The sequence below is a fragment of the Megascapheus bottae genome, chromosome 17 (genome assembly GCF_031878675.1).
Source record: "Megascapheus bottae isolate mThoBot1 chromosome 17, mThoBot2.hap1, whole genome shotgun sequence".
NCBI lineage: Eukaryota > Metazoa > Chordata > Mammalia > Rodentia > Geomyidae > Megascapheus > Megascapheus bottae.
This window is the reverse complement of record NC_143525.1, coordinates 4,056,241-4,072,650: the sequence shown is the minus strand read 5'-3', so window position 1 is coordinate 4,072,650 and position 16,410 is coordinate 4,056,241. Positions and strand designations below refer to the sequence as shown.

Below are 16,410 nucleotides of genomic sequence, written 5' to 3'. Positions count from 1 at the left end.
CAGAAGAACTTGACCCACTCACCTTGTCTACTAAATGTGTACACCAAGTGTTGATCCCAGTTATCAGCTCATCTTCTCGATTATCAATCTTCAGGAGGTGTATGTCATGCGATGCCCCGACAGCATTAACAATTGTGTCTTTGTCCACAAAAAGCTGGTAAATGAGAAGGCCCAAATGAGATCCTGAGTGTCATTATGCCCTGAGCACAAAGTCAGGGAGCTGAATAGAAAAGGGGCCCTAGGGAGTTCCCTGGCTGTGCAAGTCACGTCTGGTTTAGAGTCTATCCTTGCATTGGTGCATTTGTGCCTGCTCATCCTTGGGTGACAGCTACCTCTCTAACAGCAGTGGCAGGTGTTACTATGCAGTCCTCACTGGGAGCATGTTTTCTCTAGGGAGAAGACAGATGGCTGTCCAGGATCACCTCATTGAGGACATCTGTTCTCACAATGCCTATCTCTTGGGAGCTACAAGTCTGTGTGTTTCCCAAACCTCTGCCAGCCAGGTGAGGGAGGTTTGAGGCCGGCTGAAAGTCCCAAGGCTGCTCAGTGATGGGCCTTGCAACCCTGTGTTCTCTCCATTGCCTCTCACAGCAACAAGATCAAACCTTGACACTGGTCTCCTGCCTTCTCCCTCTTTCCCTCCTTTTCTTTTCTTTTCTTTTTTTTTTTTTTTTTGCCAGTCCTGGGCTTAAGCTCAGGGCCTGAGCACTGTCTTGGACTTTCTCAAGGCTAGAGCTCTCTACCACTTGAGCCTCAACACCACTTCTGGCTTTTTTTCTATGTATGTGGTACCAAGGAATTGAACCTGGGTCTTCGTGCATGCTAGGCAAGCACTTTAACCACTAGGCCAAACTCCCGGCCCCTTTCCCTCCTTTTCTTTTTAGTGGCAGTAGGGTTTGAATTCAGGACCTTGCTCGTGCTATGTGCTCTATCATTTGAGTCATTCCATTGGCTTCTTTCTGCATTTGCTATTTTTTTTTTACTATTTATTTATTGTGCCTGTACTGAGACTTGAAATACATGGCATCGAGCTCTCAGTTTTTTATGTTCATGGCTGGCACTCTACTACTTGAGCCATACCTGCAGTTCTGGATTTTGCTGATTAATTGGAATCCAAGAGTTTATTGGAGTATCTACCTGGGCTTGCTTTGAATCATGAGTCTCAGATCTCAGCCTCTTGGGTAGCTAGGATTACAGCTATAAAAATCACTGAAACTTGGCTTACATGGGTTATTTTTTTCATATGTTTTTATTGTAATTAATAGAAGGGTTACATTATATTCACCAGATGGAAGGTGCATTACTTCACAAACATTGATACCCTTTCTCATGTCTTGGTCCCCATTTCCCTCGCCCCACCCCCACCCCTCATCTTGTTTCCCCCCTTCCCTATCCGATTTCAAATAAGCATATATACAATATATCAGATAACAAGGTGAAATACTCTAACAATCTGGGATAACCAAGGGACAGCAAAAGAAATGAGAGCTAACATAGTACATTAAGGACAACAATCACTCATTATAGGGCTTTTGTTTCTATATTCTGGAGGTCCTTTCATTTAGCTTCATACTATATGGCCTTATATATCTAGGTTTTGTTCTATTGTAAATCTCTGCTAGGAGAGCCCAAGGTTTCTACTGATTATGATAAATGAGGGAAACCATCAAGCCTATTTCACTTAATTACACGTTTTTTTTTGTTTTTTTTTTTTGCCAGTCCTGGGCTTGAGCTCAGGGCCTGAGCACTGTCCTTGGACTTTCTCAAGGCTGGAGCTCTACCACTTGAGGGTCAGCACCACTTCCGGCTTTTTTTCTATGTATGTGGTACGGAGGAATCGAACCCGGGTCTTCATGCATGCTAGGCAAGCACTTTAACCCCTAGGCCAAACTCCCGGCCCCAATTACATGTGTTTTTATTTTTATTTTTGCCAGTCCTGAGGTTTGAACTCGGGGCCTGGGCACTGTCCTTGGGCTTTCTCAAGGCTAGTGCTCTACCACTTGAGCCAAAGCACTACTTCCAGCTTTTTCACTGTATGTGGTACTGAGGAATCAAACCCAGGGCTTCGTGCATGCTAGTCATGCATTCTACCACTAGGTCACGCTCCTGGCCTGCAAGGGTTATTTTTGAGATAGGGTCTCATTTTAATTTCCCAGGCTTTTCCTGGTTGCATTTCTCCACCTTACTGAGATGACAGGCATGTACTACTATATCCAGATATTAGTCAAGATGGGTTCTCACAAATTTTCTTCGTTTGGTCTGGGGTGGCTTCAAACTATAATTCTCTAATCTCTGCCTCCCAAGTAGCTAGGATTACAGGCTTGTGTCACAGAGCCTAGCTTCTGCCTTCTCCTTTTCTTGACTTTGATGACTTGTAAACAGTTGTTATAAATCACCATCCTCTAGTGCACTTGTCTGTCTATAGGTATGGCTATCTGTGGCTGTCTACCTAGAATGGGTAAAATTGAGTAGTCATTTCCCAGGGCAGGAGAAAGTGGCTGGAGCCCTTAATATGCAATGCTTCTGCACCACATAGGAGAAGCTTTATAAAAACAAGAACAATAAAGGACTTAAACTTTCCGTGAAGAGAAAATTGCCACATGGGATATACACTGGTGAGCCTCTCTAAAATGCTTGTAACTAGAAGTATTTCAAATGTCATTGATTTTCAGATTTTGAAATGCTTCCCATCAAAAAAAATCTGAAATCTTAGATGCTCTATAATCCATTTTGTGGATTTATGGCTAAGGGATAGGTATGTGTTTGGTGGATCTTGTGATGCTGGCGGAGAGGAATATTCTTTGGTTGAAGCCATCATCCTGCAGGTTATAACTGAATAGTCACAAGGCACAAGATGTCCTTGAAGGCTTTGCAAGGTCCTATGGAAAATAAACTTTGGAAACTTTTATCTCTTGGTTTCCCAACTTATTGGGCCACAGACGCCACTTCAGAGAAATGTCTACAGGAGGCTGGTTTTCTGCAGAATCCCATGTGAGAAAAGTTAATGCGGTTGTGTGCAATGAGGTGACTGGGGGACCAATTAGCACAGTTACATGGTAGAAATGACAGGAAGTCATTAAGCTCTTTCTCCCTGTATACCAGGCCCCAGGCCAGGCTCTGGGAAGGGTTCAAAGATGAGGGAAACCTGCCCAAGCGGAGCCTCAGGCAGTGTGCTAAGGAGCAGGTGTCTTCCATATTTTGTTAGTAGCCACAACCCCAACATGAAAAATTTCTCATTGTTCATTCTGGAAAGTGAGTTGTAGCTGATCTTTTAAGCCCGGCAGAGAGATCTTCCTCCTCAAAATCTGAATATACAGACAGTGCTTTCAGAGACTGTGAGAAATTCAGTCTTCTTAGAAATGTATTTGCTAGAATTAGTGTAGAAAACAGTATATTTGTGAAATATAAACAAAGGAATCTGGCTTAAAGAAATTGTAGTGGGTTGGGAGTTTTGTGTTCCTTTATTGCCCGAGATAGACTTGAACTCCTGAGCTCAGCTAGGACTACAGGAGTGTACCACCACATCGGTTAAGGAAATTCTTTAAAAATGTAAGTTGCAAATCAGGCACTGGTGGCTTACACTTGAAATCCTAGGTACTCAAGAGGCTGAGTCTGAGGATCATAGTTCAAGGCCAGCCCAGGGAAGGAAAATCCATGAGACTCTTATTTCCAATTAACTACCAGAAAACCACCAGAAGTGGCACTGTGGTTCAGAGTGGTAGAGTGCTAAGCCTTGAGTGAAAGTGCTCAGGGACAGTGCCCAGGCCCTGAAGTCAGCCCCACAACCGACCAAACAACAACAATGACGACAATAAAAATAAAGTGGGTGCAGAGCACCTTGAACTGTCCCCTCTGATATGTAAAGACATATTGCTTTCACAGAGATTTCTTGATGGGACTTTTGGGAAAGACACAGCTGGTCCCCTCCCCAGGACTCTGGTGCTGCTTATGGCTTGAGGCTTGCTGCCCCCGTGGCACATAGGACAGATCGTCCTGTCATACCCCGTGGCACTGTAGCACAAGAGAAGGGGTGCCTTGGCCTGATGAGTATGGACTTGTGGGAGTGGGGAAAAGGAAGCTTCCTGATCCCAACTAGAATCTTATTACAGCCACACTGTCTAGGGACCGCTGGACTGGGTCCGACCTAGCATCTACCCCTTGAGCAGACTGTGGGGACTCATGAGTTATCTCCAAGGCCTGAGTGTGAGCATTGGCCCTGCTTTCGCCGCTGGACATCCACATGGACATTCAGAGCACTAGGCAGTACATCTGGCTGTCCTGCCCCCTCCTATATAGGCAGCTGTGACTGCCAGTGCCACTCAGGCCTCCCTCACTGTGGGCTCCAGGCTCAGGCTTTTCCTCAGCTTCTCCTATCTCAGCTGGGAAAGACTTGAACATATAAACCTGGGACAGCCTGCACTGATAGCAATCACTCAACTGAATGAGAGAAGTTGGAGAGAAAATCTTATCAGTGTGACTTCTTAAACATGATCTGTTCCATATCACCTGGTAATGGAAGCTGGATTTTTTTTTTCACCCATGTCCCTGAATATCCCCTTTTTGCTATAGACTCAGGAGACATTCTGTTAAATGCTTTGAGTCAAATTGCCTGGGTTCCAGTCACTGCACTACTGTTTGGAGAGCTTACTTTAGTCTCTGTGCCTCAGTTTCCTGATCCAGAAAAGGAAGCCATAACATATGTACTTTTCCATGTTGAAGTGGTGATTAAAGGTGGCCACAGCCTTTGTCATCTATTGTAGCTAGCACAATTGGGGCATGCTTTTCTCCTGGAGAATAGCGGGCTATGCTTTGCTGCTTCTGTTGTAAGATAAGCAAGACTAGCTGGGCACAGTGGCTCATGCCTGTAGTCCTAGCTACTCTGGAGGCTAAGATCTGAGGATAGTGGTTTAAAGCCAGTCCCCCCCGCACTAAAGTCTGTGAGATTCTTATCTCCAAGTAACCACCAGAAAACTGAAAGTGGCACTGTGACTCAAGGGGAAGGGTGGTAGCCTTGAGCTGAAGAGCTCAGGGACACTGCCCAGGCCCAGAGTTCAAATCCTACAAGCAACAACAAGAAGAAAAAGATAAGAGATCCTGGGGATGTCTTACCTGCAACTTCACATATTCCCAAGAGGGCAGAGGTTCCCACCGGCTGTCCTTAAGGGCCATACTCCACACACCCTTGTCAGTGGACCCAAGAGCCCCTTAACTCGAAGAGTCTCATGGCCCAGTGTGCTCAGAATGCTGCCAGCTAGGCTATGTCAGCTGGGCAGAAGGGAGGGCTGGCTACTGGAAGCAACAGCCTTGCTTAACTCTGTGGATCCTCCAGAGCCCATCTTTGCTGTGTGTCCATGTTTCAGTGCTGTGTCCCTGGGGATCACATACCTGTGAACTCTTAGAGTTAGCTGCATTTAATGGCTCAGAAAGCAAACGCTGGCATCAGTGGCCCTAATGTGCTATGCGGATGTCTGTCTTGGCCTTAGGACAGAGGCTACAGGAGTTCTGGGTCTCTGCAGGACTTAGCACAACACAGGAGTGGAGGCTTGATGGATGCATGCTCATCCACATCTCATAGATCACTCCTGGCATCTGTGCTGGACACAGAACACTGCCTCTGGGGATGAAGGGCTAGCCCTGTCCCCTCTCTCAAGCATATATGTAGTTTGAATAATCACTTAAGCAAATCAACAGGAACCAGAGAGTTTGGAACTTCAGTAAGGCTCTAACCTTATAACTGGGGTAGGTGATAGAAGAGGGACAATGGTTTTCAGGAAGGCAAGGAAGGAGGGAAGGCCTCTCGGAGGAGCTGACATTTGAGCTGAGATTTGAATGACAAGGACAAGCTGTGTACATGGAGACCCAAGGGAAGAGCACGTCTGCCAGATGGAATATGAACTGAACCGAGCAGGCCTGGGAGACTGGGGAATAGCTCAGAGGCTGGAGAGTGGGAGGCTGAGCATCAGGTCTGGATGTGTGTGTTTCGGGGGGGGGCGGGGACTGCCAAGGCAGGCAGGCCTAGTCCTGAGTGTCAGGTGCCTAGAATGCAGAACTTAGTCTAGGAGTCACAGCAAGCCATGGAGGGGTGCACACCTGTACCCTTTCCCAGACACATATAGGCTGCTGCATACTGGACCCAGAATGAACTCAGATGAAGCATCTCTTCAATGTGGATACAAGTACACTGTCAGAACCCTGTCAGAACCCTGAGCTGGCCCCACAGATCTACTGTCCACTCATCACTGGATGCAGTATGGGAACTGGGGTGGTAGCAAGCTGGGTTAGAAATGATGCTTAGATGCTGGAGGCCGGGGGATCATACTACTCAGGAGGCTGAGATCTGAGGCTCATAGTTCAAAGCCAGCCTGGGCAGAAAGGTCCATGTGATTCTTATCTCTAATAAACTAATCAGAAAAAAGCCAGAAGTGGTGCTGTGGCTCAAATGGTAGGGCGCTAGCCTTGAGTGCAAAGAGGCTCAGGGACAGCAGCTAGGCCTTAAGTTCAAGCCCCATGTCTGACAAAAAAGAAAAAGAAAACACACACAAAAAAATGATGCTTAGGAATGGTACCGGCCAGGAGTGTGGCCTAGTGGTAGAGTGATTACCTAACATACACAAAGCTCTGGGTTCGATTCCTCAGTGCCACATACATAGAAAAAGCTGAAAGTGTGACTCAAGTGGTAGAGCTAGCCTTGAGAAAGTCAAGGACTGCTCATGCCCTGAGTTCAAGCCCTAGGACTTGCAAAACAAAAAAGGAATAGTATCAACAACCCAGTAGTTCTCCTCATCAGAGACTCTCTAAGACTTCTATGAGAAATCCTAGACTTTAACCTCTATTTGTAACTGCATCTCTTAGAAACAGCCAGGAGGCCCTATAGAGTTGAACATTTGGAAATCAACTAGTTGGGAACCTGAAACTACCCAACCACCTTGGTTAAGCTCCTCCCTAACTGGACCCTACCAGGTGCCCTGCCTGGTGATGTGTTAACCTAATTCACACACCAATAACCGTGAGAAACACGTTAGTGTCACCTTTTGCAAATGGAGAAGCTGAAGTACTGAGAGGTTGTCTAGACTACTTGATGGTCTGCACTGTATCTCTCCATACCATCTTATCGCCATGCCCTGCTCATCCTGCCACAACCACACCTACCCACCACACCACAGGCCCATTCTCTGAATCCAACCTACAGCAGCATAAGCCCTATGCTTTTGGCTCACCGCGCGCACAGAGTCAGGCAGGTCCTCATCAAGGTCGCCCTTGAGGATCTTCTCCAGGGTGTTGATGGAGATCTCCAGCAGCTTCTCATGATGGTGATTCTCTAGGTCCCGGCACTGAGCCATTGTGCAGTGGTTAAGTAAAGCCAGGATTGGAGCAAGCCCTGAGTGTTACTGGCCTTTGGCTGGGCCTCTGATAAGCGAGGGTCCATCCTATTTCTGCTCGACAGAACAGACTTTAAGGGCTCAAGATGAACACTGAGGTGCAGAGAGGTGTCATTAACCTCACAGCAATCATCTATGTGCAGCAAGCTTCAGGGCTAACCTACTCGCCTACCTTGCCTCTGTCTCTGTATCTGCTTGTCATTGACCCCAAGTGCCCAGATCATCTCTGTATTGTTATCAGCTTCCCTAACCTATGGTCCCCCACCTAGATTGTTCTCTCACATTCTTGTCTCTTCTCTCCATAGCAACTAGAGAGAGCTTATGGACCCTTCTGAGCTAGATAGCAGTACCTCATGCCCGTAATCCTAGCTTCTCAGAAGGCTGAGATCTGAGGATCATGGCTTAAAGCCACCTTGGGAAAAAACGTCCAAGAGACAAATTTTATCTCCAGTTAACTACCAGGAAGTCGGAAGTGGATATATAGCTCAGTAGTAGGTCATCAACTGAACAAAAAAAGCTAAGGGACAGTGTCCAGGCTCTGAGTTTAAGCCCCAGTATTGGCATATACACATATAAAAAGGACCCTCATCCACAGTGCCTTTTGCATAGTTTTGCCTCCACTGCTATAATGTCTCCCACCCTTTCATTTGGTCAGTATGACTACCTGTAGACCCTCAGACTCAGCCTGACCCTGGGTACCACTTATTACCTATAAGATTTCTGTTGGCTTACCAGACCCTGAATCCTAGGAACTATCTGGAGTCTCCAAGGACCAGAAATTGCTTCTGGAGTGGGGTTTAGCAGTTTGTCCCCATGTGGCAGGGTCCTGAGTTTGGATAGAAAGATGGCTGGTCATGCTTCAAAGCTGTTGGCTTTTTTTTTTTTGCCAGTCCTGGGACTTGAACTCAGGGCCTTGGCACTGTCCTTGAGCTTTCTCAAGGCTAGTGCTCTACCACTTGAGCCACAGCACCACTTCCAGCCTTTTCTGTGAATGTGGTACCGAAGAATCGAACCCAGGGCTTTGTGCATGCTAGGCAAGCCCTCTACTACTAGGCCACACTCCCAGCCCCAACTATTGGCTTCTAACTTTAATATTTAACCTGACAAGCTCATTGTAATTTGCCAGTGTCTTCAAGATGGAAGTTTCCTCAGTTTACTGGTTCTAGAATATCATCTACCCACAAAAGTCACCCATTCAAGAACAAACATCTAAGGACTTGATTGCATAGAAGTACCTCTAATAAGGCCACCATTTTGAGGATTTGGAAGTCCTCTTAGGCCTCATGGAACATTGTTTTGGACATTGTAAGCGGTTGCCAAAACTATATGCTTTTATTTTTATTTTTCCCAGTCTTGGGCTTGAGCTCCGGACCTGAACACTGTCCTTGAACTTTCTCAAGGCTAGAGCTCTACCACTTGAGCCTCAGCACCACTTCCAGCTTTTTTCTATGTATGTGGTACTGAGGAATTGAACCCGGATCTTCGTGCATGCTAGACAAGCAGTCTACCACTAGGCCAAACTCCTGACCCCAAAACTACATGCTTTTTAAGAGAGCTTTTCCTTCAGTGGGAACCTGGAGGTTTTACCTTCCTCTAATTTCAAAGGTGTAGATTCTCATTAAGTAGGGTCCTGTGGTGAATTTAAATATCCTCTCAGACATGTAGTCAGAAAGCTTTTGTAAATCAAATGGGAAGTAGGTATATTTGGAGAAAAGTATAATAGAGGGATGATGGGCTCACTTTACATTTCTGCTGTGTATAGGGCACTGGTATCCACAGAAGAGGACAAAAAATGGCAGGCTTCTTTTTCTTTTGCCAGTGAGGGGCTTAAATTCAGGGCCTGAGCACTGTCCTTAGTCAGAGCACCACTTCTAGCCTTTTCTTTCTTTCTTTCTTTCTTTCTTTCTTTCTTTCTTTCTTTCTTTCTCTTTTCTTTTCTTTCTGTCTGTCTGTCTCTTTTTTTTGTCAGTCTGCGCCTAGGCACTGTCCCTGAGCATTTCAGCTCAAAGCTAGTACCCTACCCCTAGAGCACTTCCAGTTTTCTAGTGGTTAATTAGAGATAAGAATCTTGGGAACTCTTGTGCTGGGACTGGCTTTGAACCTTGATCCTCAGATCTTAGCCTCCTGAGTAGCTAGGGTTACAGGCTTGAACTACTGAGCCTGGCTCAGGCTAGCTTTGAACAGGGGTCCTCAGATCTCACCCTCGTGCATAGCAAGGATTACAGGCATGAGCCACAGGTGCACAACCCGTTTCCTGCCTTTTGTTAAAATACAGACTCCCCTTTCCTAGTGCTTCTGGAGGCCAAGACCAAGCTCAGGGACTTGTAGTGGCTCTTTTCGGGAGGAAGTCATTCCAGAAAGGATATAGGCCTTGGACGTTCTCAATAAAGATTCCTACCAAGTCGATGATGTTCCGTTCAAATATATTTATAGTCTCCTGGAAATGATAAAGAACATAGTTAACGTGCATTTTAGACTCTTCAATGCATTTCAGCCAGCAAGACTTTTCATTTTCCTTTCCTAGGTGCTGAGCTGCAGGCTCCTTGTATTGCCTCAAGATGGTGGAAGGTGCAGGATACGGACAGGAACCTGATAACTGTCTGTAGACCGAGCAAATCAGACATTTTTCATGTGTGTAAATGCCACTGTAGTGAGGAAAAATGGGGTCAAGTGAGAAGCACGACTGTCCCTCAGCCTTTTGGACACAAGTAGGACCATGCATGGTTTGGGGAAGCAATTAGGTGCTGAACGGTGACACCCCCCTCCCCATCACACTTGCAAGGGTTTGGAGGCAGTGGGGCCCTCCCCTGATAATGCATACTACTTCTGCAGAGCTGGAATGCTCCCCTGCAGGGAGTGAGTGGCTGCCTTGCATGCAGTGTGATGGTGAAATCTAGCTCATGTCGGAGGTGTCACTTTGATGTGTGAGGAATTGATTAGGCGCTATCTCCTGGCCCAGCCATGGCAGCATCTGATGAGGTTCAATTCATCACACCACTCCTGACTCCCAGCCTCCACTGCCTGCGAACACACACGTCAGCCTAGCTGCTAATGCATTTTAGACAGCCACACTTTTCATTTGCCCTCCTCAGCAGTGAGCTCTGAGCAGCCGGCTCCTCACATCGCTGGGAAACAGCAACCTCAGGCTGTGCTGTGGAAGGGGGCCTTTGTTTGGTCCTTAGATCTAATCAAAAATCTCTCTCTCTCTCTCTCTCTCTCTCTCTCTCTCTCTCTCTCTCTCTCTCTCTCTCTCTCTCTCTCTCTCTCTCTCTCTCTCTCTCTCTCTCTCTCTCTCTCTCTCTCTCTCTCTCTCTCTCTCGTGACTCTGGCTCTTCCAGGATGGAGAGAACATTTCAGAAAAGAATTCACCTCCCATTCTCGTAAGAATTGCTTCTCCATCTAAATTACCAAATTGTTAGTAATTAAAATCTGGTGCTAGAGATGTAGCTCAGTAGTAGAGGGCCTGTCTGGCATACTGGAGGCCCAGGATTCCATTTCTCTAGCAACCCCTCCCCAACCCCCCCCCCCCAAAAAGCAAACCTAAGAGTCATCCTGGATGTTTTAACACAGAGGCCTGTGGTGTTTCTACAGTTCTATCACTGGGGTCTTGCATCTGAGCTTTGCCAAGCCTTACCTCCAGCTGCTCTACCAGCTGCATCTCCAGTGTCATGAGTACATTGAACAGCTCATTGATGTCCTCACTGCACTCCACTATCATCTTCTCGATGTTGGGCAGGTCATTCTCTTCTCGGATGGCAATTAAACTCTGAAAACCAAAGCCTGTGCTTTAGGAATCAATAATTAAGTGACTGGTTAATAGCAATTGGGGTTTATGGAGGGAAATCTGGACTCTGCATTACCCAAGTTCAAATCTCAGCCCTGCCATTACTCAGCTCTATAGACTTGGCGTAGCTACCTTTTGTGGACTGGCGATTTAGCTCAACGGTACAGCACTTGCCTAGCATGTCAGTAGGCAATTTTAGTGGCCAGAAGTACAAAAACACTTGGCCTTGAAAGCCTTTTGCCAGCACTACAACCTGATGGGTGGCGATACATAGCAGGAGCATGTGCAAGTATCTGGGGACATGGCAAGAAAAGAGGCAAGAGAAAAGGAGCTCAAAAAGCATGAATCTTACCAGGCATGGTGGCTCATGCCTGTAATCCCAGCTACTCAGGAGGCTGAGATCTGAGGATCAAGGTTAAAAGCCAGCCCGGGCACAAAAAAAAGTCCGTGAGACTCATCTCCAATTAACCACCAGAAAACCGGAAGTGGCCTTTTGGCTCAAGGGGGAGGGCAGTAGCCTTGAGCTGAAGAGTTCTGGGACAATGCGCAGGCCTAGAGTTCAAGTCCCAGACCAACAACAAAAACATGAATCTTGTGTACCTACCAATATTTTAATCTTTTTTCTTTTTTTGTTGTTTGTTTGTTTGTTTGTTTTTACCAGTCCTGGGCTTAAGCTCAGGGCCTGAGCACTGTCCTTGGATTTTTCTCAAGGCTAGAACTCTGCCACTTGAGCCTCAGCACCACGTCTGGCTCTTTCTAAGTATGTGGTACCAAGGAATCAAATCCGGGTCTTCGTGCATGCTAGGCAAGCACTCTACCACTAGGCCAAACTCCAGGCCCTCTTTTTTCTTTTGCCAGTCCTGAGAACTGAACTCAGGGTCTGAACACTGTCCTTGGCTTTTCTATATATTTGGTACCAAGGAATGGAACCCAGGTCTTCGTGCATGCTAGGCAAGCACTCTACCACTAGGCCTAACTCCTGGCCCCACCCCCTTTTTTGTCAGTCATGGGGCTTGAACTCAGGGCCCAGGTGCTACCTCTGAGCTCATTTTGCTCAAGGCTAGCACTATACCACTTTTGAGCCACAGCACCACTTCTAGTTTCTGGTCGTTTCCCGTTTCACAAGACTGGGACTGTGGCTCAGTGGTAGAGTGCTTGCCTAGAGTGCATGAGGCCCTGGGTTCAATTCCTCAGTACCATATAAACAGAAGTGATGCTGTGGCTCAAGTGGTAGAATGCGAACCTTGAGTAAGAGAAGCTTAGGGACAGTGCCCAGACCCTGAGTTCAAGCCCCAAGACTGCCCAAAAAAAAAAAGTCTCACAGACTTTTCCTGCCCAGGTGGGCTTTGATCTGCAATCCTTAGATCCTCAGATCTCCGTCTCTTTCATAGCTAGGATTACAGGCATGAGCCACTAGCACCTAGCTCTAATTTCTTTTTTTTTTCTTTTGTGAGGCTTGAACTCTGGGCCTGAGCGCTGTCCCTAAGCTCTCCAGCTCAAGATTAGCACTCTACCACTTGAGCCACAGAGCCATTTCCTGTTTTCTGGCAGTTTAATTGGAGATAAGAGTCTCACAGACTTTCATGCCCGGGCTGGCTTTGAACCATGATCCTCAGATCTCAGTCTCCTGAGTAGCTAGGATTACAGGCATGAGCCACCAGCACCTGGCTTCTAATATTTTTTTTTTCTTTTTGGCAGTAGTGGTGTTGGAACTGAGGGCCTCATACTTCCTAGACAGGCACTCTACCACTTGAGCCACTCAGCCTCTTTTGTATTAGTTATTTTCAAAATAAGATCTTGCTTTATGCCTTAAGCCAGCCTGGATTGTGATCCTCTTACTTCTGTTTCTCTCTTTTCCTTGCAGGTACACCACAGCAATTAGCAATTGTGCTTTCCCACTGCTTGAGATGACAGGTGCCCAGAACTGTGCCCAGCTATTGACTGAAATGAAGTCTTGCCAGTTTGTATGGCAAGGCTGGCTCCAAACAGCAATCCCCTATCTCTGACTCACAAACAGCTAGGATAATAGGCTTGAGCCATCACCTCCCAACATTCCCACGTTGGGGACCAAGCCTTGACATACTTTTTTTTTTTTTTTTTTGCCAGTCCCAGGGCTTGAACTCAGGACTTGAGTACTGTCCTTGGGCTTTCTCAAGGCTAGTGCTCTATGAACTCAAGCACCACTTCTGGCTTTTCTATGTGATACCAAGGAATCGAACCTGTGTCTTTAAGCATGCTAGCCAAGCACTTTTACCACTAGGCCAAACTCCCCGCCCTCGACCTGAGTTTAGGTAGAGACAAATTATATCCCAACCATAGGAGAAAGACGGTTCCTGTCTTTGAATGAATTGAAACACAAAGCCCCTGGGTGCAAGTGGAAATCAGATTGCTAGGCTGATAGGTGTTACTACATCCAGACTTTTATTGGTTGAGATGGGAGTGGTCTTGCTTTTTTCTTAGGTTGGCCTTGAATTGCAGTATTCCTGATCTCAGCCTTTAAGTATTAGAAGCATAAACTACTATGCCCAGCCAACATGGGACTTTTTTTTTTTCAGGTACCAGGGTTTGAACACAAGGTCTCACACTTTATCTGCTTGTTTGCTTAGCTAGTTCAGCTAGTACTCAATCACTTAAACCATGCCTTCAGCCTGTTTATTAGTCATTTTAGGGACAGAATCTCATAAACTCTTCAGCCCAGGCTAGCTTTGAATCTGGATCCTCCAGATCTCAGGCTCTTTAGTAGCTAAGATTATAGGTATAAACTACTAGTGCCTTGCTATGAGGAATAATAGGGTGGGTGTGAGGAAAGCAGGACAGAGCTATAGGAAGGGACCTGGGTGAGGAAGTAACTAGGGGCCCTCAGGATCCATAAGGTCTTAGGAACTTCCAGGACAGTGGACTCAACTTGGAATGTGCTTCCCAATGTGAAGACAGGCTGGGTAGTGAGTGGTATACCTGGATCTGCATACAACTGTTTCCAGGCCCTGTGGACTGTCTGTGTTGGCTTGGTGAGAGTCACTGCTCAGGCTACAGAGGTGCTGGCTTGTTCTGAGGAACAAAACCCTGGCTCCTGGGAGTGGGAGGCCTGGTCCAGTCAGGCTTTGCCTGGCCAAGTCCTCCTTTTCTTTCAAATGGACTCGGTGCCCTGAGCCAACAGGGGCATGAGGAGGAGCTACTGACTGAAACTTCCAGCCATCCCAATTCCAGGAGCTACAGGAAACTAAAGAGGAAACACCAGGAATTGGCTGAACAGAGAGGACTGGAGGGTGGCCTGTCCAGTCTAAAGGGAACAACCCCGATGACAGCTGCCTCAGGACAAGAAGCTGGCAGCCACATTTTCCCGTGAAATCTTCCTGTTTCCACTGTCAGCAGGATGCTCAAGATGTTTTTTAAACCCTCTGGGGCCAAATCAAACACAGATGGGAGCCAAATGTGTCCCTCTGCTGAAAGTTTTAACGGCTGCTCCAATGCAGTAACATCGCTCTTCATAGTAAGGAGGGTCTCAAGAATCAAACCAGACAGGACATGAAGGCTTGTTAGTGAGGCTCCTGAGGCAAGGACAAGGCTGTGGGAGTGGGGAGGGCTAGAACGTCTGGGGATGAATGCCAACCCTGTTATGTCTAACTGGCATTATCAGGAGAGAGTGAGCTGCTTCAGACTGAGTGACTTTATGGGCTCCTTGAAGTCTCTCACCTTGCAAGTAAAGTAGTGCCTGGGACTAGCTTTTGCTAGTATAGGCACACATGCCAAAAACATAATGCTACCTATATTGGGCATGGTAGTACATGTTTGGCTGCTGGAGAGGCTAAGGCCCGAAAAGTATTTGAGCCTAGGACTTTGAGACCAACTGGAGCAACATAGGCAGTGAACATGAGACATGGAAAACAGTAGCCAAGAATTCAGAGATAAACACTGTATTCCTGAATATAAAAGCATAGTCATTGTTTTCTTTGCTTTAAGTGTCACACTCCCTTGCTGAGCTGCAACATATTAAAAAAGAGGGATGAGGGCAGCGGAAGTAGCTTTCTCCCTCTGCCTTTGCCTGCTTGCCCATAAAATTAGTGTGCTCTGAGAATTAAGCAAAAATTGAAGAATGACACTTGTGGGGAGGGGGGATAATACTTGGTAAAATGATCCCTTTGATCAAAGTGTTTGTAATGTTGCTCTCAAGGTCGGACCCTTGTCTTGAAGGGAGCATCTGGCAGTACTTATTCTTTGTTTAAAGGGATGCTCAGCCACCTATGACCCCAAATTAATAAAAAGACTAACTTTTCAATCTCTGGGCCCATGTGACATGATTCTGTACACCAGGTGTCCAGAACAAAGGGGAGCACTCATCCCAAGGGGAGTCTGAGCCAGTCTCCGAGCCTACTTTAAAACTCTTGCTGTTAGAGCACTCCATGCACCACGGGCCCACACCATGTCTAGGTTGACTACTATCTCTCCATCTTCCCTTTGATTTGATTTGCTAATACATTTTCTTTGTGTCCATCTCAATATGTCCTAAAATTCGTTTTTGCAATGATATCATGAACTTGCTGAGTGCTGGTGGTTCACACTTGTAATCCTGGTTACTCAGGAAGCTGAGATCTGAGGACCATGTTGGAAGCTAGCTCAGGCAGGAAAGTCCATCAGACTTATCTCTAACTAACCACCAGAAAGCCAGAAGTTTCCAGCTGTTGTTCATGCCTGTAATCCTAGCTATTTAGGAGGCTGAGATCTGAAGATCATGGTTCAAAGCCAGTCTGGGCAGGAAAGTCAGTGAGATTCTTTTTTTTTTTTTTTTTTTTTTTTTGCCAGTCCTGGGCTTGAGCTCAGGGCCTGAGCACTGTCCTTGGATCTTCTCAAGGCTAGAGCTCTACCACTTGAGCCTCAGCTCCACTTCCGGCTTTTTTTCTATGTATGTGGTACCGAGGAATCAAACCCGGGTCTTCATGCATGCTAGGCAAGCACTTTAACCACTAGGCCAAACTCCCGGCCCCGTCAGTGAGATTCTTACCTCCAATTAACCACCAGAAAACTGGAAGTGGGGCTGTGGTTCAAAGTGGTAGAGTACTAACCTTGAGCTGAAGAGCACTAGCCAAACAAAAAACCACCCCGGCCCCTGCTCCCCTCTACCCTGAGCTCAGGCACAGAACCTGGGAAAAAGCACAAAAACAACACCAAACAGTGTCATGAACTCAGAACTCAAGAGCCATGGGATGCTGCCAGCCTTCTGAAGACCTATTTCCTACAGCCTCAGCTCAT

General features: G+C 46.6%; 1 protein-coding gene across 2 annotated transcripts in view; it reads right to left on the bottom strand.

Annotated features, from left to right (window-relative positions):
• Drc3 (dynein regulatory complex subunit 3) overlaps window positions 1–16,410 on the bottom strand; it is a 38,302-nt gene that overhangs the window by 1,785 nt on the left and 20,107 nt on the right. For both annotated transcript variants that reach the window (XM_090349410.1, XM_090349412.1), the window contains exons 10-13: window positions 11,014–11,145; window positions 9,746–9,816; window positions 7,218–7,341; window positions 23–154 (exon numbers count right to left, since the gene is read on the bottom strand). In XM_090349410.1, the coding sequence (XP_090205536.1) occupies window positions 23–154; window positions 7,218–7,341; window positions 9,746–9,816; window positions 11,014–11,145 (459 nt within the window). The remainder of the gene's footprint in view (window positions 1–22; window positions 155–7,217; window positions 7,342–9,745; window positions 9,817–11,013; window positions 11,146–16,410) is intronic.